This window comes from Petromyzon marinus, unplaced genomic scaffold (assembly GCF_048934315.1).
Source record: "Petromyzon marinus isolate PM22_M1 ecotype Great Lakes invasive population unplaced genomic scaffold, UKy_Petmar_22M1.pri1.0 PM_Scaffold_105, whole genome shotgun sequence".
Taxonomy (NCBI): domain Eukaryota; kingdom Metazoa; phylum Chordata; class Hyperoartia; order Petromyzontiformes; family Petromyzontidae; genus Petromyzon; species Petromyzon marinus.
Window position 1 is genome coordinate 149001 of NW_027423064.1, and position 6000 is coordinate 155000.

At 53.4% G+C, this 6000-nt stretch overlaps 1 protein-coding gene across 1 annotated transcript in view; it reads left to right on the forward strand.

Moving 5' to 3' along the window:
* LOC116936871 (uncharacterized) overlaps positions 1 to 6000 on the forward strand; it is a 95720-nt gene that overhangs the window by 18688 nt on the left and 71032 nt on the right. Inside the window, exons 8-10 of the mRNA XM_076063363.1 lie at positions 1680 to 1773; positions 3053 to 3206; positions 5439 to 5554. Coding sequence (XP_075919478.1) covers positions 1680 to 1773; positions 3053 to 3206; positions 5439 to 5554 — 364 coding nt within the window. The remainder of the gene's footprint in view (positions 1 to 1679; positions 1774 to 3052; positions 3207 to 5438; positions 5555 to 6000) is intronic.

Here is a 6000-nt window from a genome sequence, read left to right on the forward strand (position 1 = left end):
ATACACACAGTCATACACATACAGTCACACAGTCACACACACACAGTCACAGATGAAGTACCCCAAAGTGCAGAAGTCAGTCTCTCACAGTCATACACACAGTCACACAGTCATACACACAGTCACACAGTCACACACATACAGTCACACACACAGTCACACACACAGTCACACACACAGTCACAGATGAAGTACCCCAAAGTGCAGAAGTCAGTCTCTCACAGTCACACTCAGTCACACACACAGTCATACACACAGTCACACACACACATACACACAGTCACACACACAGTCACACAGTCACAGATGAAGTACCCCAAAGTGCAGAAGTCAGTCTCTCACAGTCACACTCAGTCACACACACAGTCATACACACAGTCACACACACACATACACACAGTCACACACACAGTCACACAGTCACAGATGAAGTACCCCAAAGTGCAGAAGTCCGTCTCTCACACACACATACACACACAGTCATACACACAGTCATACACACAGTCATACACATACACACACACATACACACAGTCACAGATGAAGTACCCCAAAGTGCAGAAGTCCGTCTCTCACACACATACATACACATACAGTCATACACACAGTCACACACAGTCATACAGTCACACACACATACACACACAGTCACACACACATACAGTCATACAGTCACACAGTCATACACACAGTCACACACACATACACACACAGTCACACAGTCACACACACATACACACACAGTCACACAGTCACACACACATACAGTCACACAGTCACACACACACAGTCACACACACATACACACACAGTCATACACACAGTCATACACACAGTCATACACACAGTCATACACACACACACATACACACAGTCACACAGTCACAGTCACAGATGAAGTACCCCAAAGTGCAGAAGTCAGTCTCTCACAGTCACACTCATACAGTCATACACATACAGTCACATACACAGTAACACACACATACACACACACAGTCATACACATACAGTCACACACAGTCACACACACACATACACACAGTCACACAGTCACAGATGAAGTACCCCAAAGTGCAGAAGTCAGTCTCTCACACTCACACATACACACACATACATACACACACAGTCACACATACAGGCACACACACATACACACACAGTCACACACACATACACACACAAACAGTCACACATACACACACAGTCACACACACACACAGTCACACACACAGTCACACACACACAGTCACACACACACACAGTCACACACACACACAGTCACACACACAGACACACACACAGATACACACAGTCACACACACAGACACACACAGAGACACACACATACACACATAGACACACACGCACAAACACACACACATACACACACATACACACACACAGTGACACACACACAGTCACATTAACACTGACACACACACAGTGACACACACTCACACAGACACACACATACAGACACACAGACAGACACACACACAGACACACACACAGACACACCTACACACACACCACCTAGGCTACTGCCTGGTGACTGTCTGTGTGTGACTGTGTGTGTGTGACTGTGTGTGTGTGTGACTGTGTGTGTGTGTGTGTCACTGTGTGTGTGTGTGTGACTGCGTGTGTGTGTGTGACTGTGTGTGTGTGACTGCTGCCCCCAGGTACTGCCTGATGAGTGTCCGTGGCTGTTTCACCGACTTCCACATCGACTTTGGGGGCACCTCTGTCTGGTACCACATCCTGCGTGGTGGCAAGGTAACCGTGGCGACCGTCGTGGCGAGGGTGGTGAGGGTGGTGGTGAGGGTGGTGGTGAGGAGGGTGGTGAGGAGGGTGGTGAGGGTGGTGGTGAGGGTGGTGGTGATGAGGGTGGTGGTGGTGATGATGATGGTGGTGGTGGTGAAGGTGGTGGTGGTGGTGGTGGTGAGGGTGGTGGTGGTGAGGGTGGTGGTGCTGGTGGTGGTGGTGAGGGTGGTGGTGGTGGTGGTGGTGAGGAGGGTTGTGAGGGTGGTGGTGAGGGTGGTGGCGGTGAGGGTGATGGTGGTGAGGGTGGTGGTGGTGAGGGTGGTGGTGGTGGTGAGGGTGATGGTGGTGAGGGTGATGGTGGTGAGGGTGGTGATGGTGAGGGTGATGGTGAGGGTATTGTAACACTACTGATATGATGATGATGCTACTGCACATATGATGACGACGCTACCGGTGTGATGATGATGCTACTTGTACGTGTGACGACACTACCGGTGTGATGTGATGATGCTACCTGCACGTATGACGATGCTAGTGATGTGATGATGATGCTACTTGCACGTATGACGACGCTACCGGTGTGATGATGATGCTACCTGCACGTATGACGACACTACCGATGATGATGATGATGATGCTACTGCACATATGATGACGACGCTACCGGTGTGATGATGATGCTACTTGTACGTGTGACGACGCTACCGGTGTGATGATGATGATGATGCTACCTGCACGTATGACGACACTAGTGATGTGATGATGATGATGATGCTACCTGCACGTATGACGACGCTACCGGTGTGATGATGATGCTGATGATGATGCTACCTGCACGTGTGATGACGCTACCGGTGTGATGATGATGATGATGGTACCTGCACGTATGACGACGCTAGCGATGTGATGATGATGATGATGCCACTTGCACGTGTGATGACGACGCTAGCGATGTGATGATGATGATACTTGTACGTGTGACGACACTACCGGTGTGATGATGATGATGATGATGCTACCTGCACGTATGATGACGACGCTAGCGATGTGATGATGATGATGCTGATGATGATGCTAACTGCACGTGTGATGACGACGCTAGCGATGTGATGATGATGATGCTACCTGCACGTATGATGATGATGATGATGCTACCTGCACGTATGATGACGACGCTAGCGATGTGATGATGATGATGCTGATGATGATGCTACCTGCACGTGTGATGACGACACTACCGGTGTGATGATGGGCCGATGTTGTCCGACCTCCGTGCCCCCCACCTCCCCAGGTGTTCTGGATGATCCCCCCCACGCAGCGGAACCTGGAGCTGTATGAGAGTTGGGTCCTGTCGGGGAAACAGGGCGACGTCTTCCTGGCGGACCGCGTGGAGGCCTGCCAGCGCATAGCCCTGCACACCGGTTACACATTCGTCATTCCCTCAGGTGGGTGGGTGGGCGAGTGGGTGGGTGGGCGGGCGAGTGGGTGGGTGGGCGGGCGAGTGGGTGGGTGGGCGGGCGAGTGGGTGGGTGGGCGGGCGAGTGGGTGGGTGAGTGGGTGGGTGAGTGGCAATATCTTTTCATCGGTTGCGTAACGCTGTGTGGAAGCTACCTGGTCTGTCGCTCCGCACTAAGCTTCAGGTCTTCTCGGCCACGGTCATTCCCTCCCTTCTCTACGCTTGCGAAACGTGGACCCCCCTAATGGAACATCTTCGCCGGTTAGAAACATTTAGGCTGGCCTGCCTACGATCCATCCTGGGTTTAACCAGACTGGATTGTGTGAGGAGCTCACAAATCCTTGAAAGATCTGGGCAGGGTCCCATCGGTGAGCTCCTCCGGCAGGCAAGGCTGCGATGGTTGGGTCATGTAGCCCGCATGCCCAGCCACCGCATGCCGAAACAGCTTTTGTTTGGCCGGATTGAGGGGGCTAAGCGGGCGCGGCACGGGCTAGAGAAGAGATGGAGTGATGTGGTACAGGAGGACGTGGAGCTGAGTGGACTTGCCGATGACTGGTACCAGCGGTGTCAAGATCGGCCTCTGTGGAGGAGGCTCGTGAAGGATGCTACTGGGCAGTTGGAGGCAGTCGCCCTCCAACAACAACGGAGGGCGGAGGAGCGACGCTCACAACAGCGAGCGGAGCGCCGGGTGGCTAAAGCACAGCAGGTTGGCACAGTAGGGGGCACAGGTGGTGCATCAGCCAGTCATCTCAGTCAGTCGACCCGTGGCACCTGGGTCTGCCCCGTGACCTCCTGCCAGCGGGCGTTCGACACTTCACGTGGCCTCAGGGTGCACATAGCCTGGCACAAGCGTCGTGGTGACGTCACCGCCACTTAGTGGCGAATGGCGGTTGTTGTTGTTGTTGTTGTGTGTGTATGTGTGTGGGTGTGGTTTTTATGGGGAGTGATAGTGTAGCGGTTAGCGCTACGCTGCGCTATGAACCTGGCGACCCGGGTTCGATTCCCGCTCACGGCCAACACCAGTGACGATTATCTGAACCGGTCCCGGGCCTCCCCTATGTCGACTCAGCCTCAAATGAGTACCTGGTGCGGTGTGTAAACATCGTCACTGGGGAGACAAAGGCGGTCGGGCGTGGTGCTGGCCACCCACCCCCTCGTGTACCGTTCCGGCCTTCATAGGTGCTCGCTAACAGCACTTGCCCCTACAGTCTGTTAAGGCTATACGGGGGATCTTTGTTTTGTGGGGGTGTGTGTGTATGTGTGTGTTTGTGGGTGTGTGTGGATGTGTGTGTGTGTAGGTGTGTGTATGGGTGTGTGTGTGGATGTGTGTGTGTAGGTGTGTGTGGATGTGTGTGTGTGTGGATGTGTGTGTGGTGTGTGTGTGAGTGAGTTGGTGTGTGTGTGTGGGTGTGTGTGTATGTGTGTGTGAGTCGGTGTGTGTAGGTGTGTGTGTGATGTGTGTGTGTGTGGTGTGTGTGATGTGTGTGTGAGTGGGTGTGTGTGTGGATGTGTGTGTGTGTAGGTGTCTGTGTGGGGGTGTGTATGTGTGTGTGTATGTGTGTGTGTAGGTGTGTGTGTGATGTGTGTGTGTGTGGTGTGTGTGATGTGTGTGTGGTGTGTGTGTGGTGTGTGTGTGAGTGAGTTGATGGGTGTGCGGCCGGGTAGATTTGTGCCAACCTCTCGGCTTGGACACCGGCTAGGCACTTTCGGCGTGCTGATGATGGTGGTGGTGATGGTGACGATGGTGATGGTGGTGGTGGTGACGGTGGTGATGATGGTGGTGATGGTGGTGATGATGATGGTGGTGATAGTGATAATGATGATGACGCTTGTGATGATGGTGGTGATGATGGTGGTGATGACGACGCTTGTGATGATGGTGGTGATGTGTTGACGCTTGTGATGATGGTGGTGGTAATGATGATGATGATGATAGTGATAATGACGCTTGTGATAATGGTGGTGATGATGATGACGCTTGTGATGATGATGATGGTGATGTTGGTGATGATGATGACGCTTGTGATGATGGTGGTGGTGGTGATAGTGATGATGGTGGTGGTGGTGGTGACAGTGATGATGGTGGTGGTGGTCCCAGCCCCACACGGCCTTTCCCCCTGCCACAGTTCCGGGCCGCACAGGCGCTGCCGTTCCCCCTTGCCCCCGCTTCGCAGCGTGCCGAGAGGCTACACGGGGGACCTTTGTCTGTGTGAGGGTGCAGGCTGGATCCACGCCGTGTACACGCCTGAGGATGCGTTGGTGTTCGGGGGAAACTTCCTGCACAGCTTCAATATCCCCATGCAGCTGCGCATCTACGCCATCGAGGATAAGACGCGGGTGCTTGGTCACTCGCTCAACACTCACCGCTCGCTCACTCACTCACACGCTCATCACTCACACGCTCATCACTCACACGCTCACTCGCTCACCACTCATCACTCACCACTCACACGCTCGCTCACCACTCGCTCACCACTCACTCATCACTCACCACTCACTCATCACTCGCTCACCACTCACTCATCACTCATCACTCGCTCATCACTCGCTCATCACTCACTCACCACTCGCTTACCACTCACACGCTCGCTCACACGCTCACCACTCACCACTCACTACTCACTCACCACTCACTCACCACTCACTCACCTACTCACTCACCACTCACTCACCACTCACTCATCACTCGCTCATCACTCGCTCATCACTCGCTCATCGCTCACTCATCACTCATCACTCACTCATCACTCATCACTCGCTCACCACACACTCGCTCGCTCACA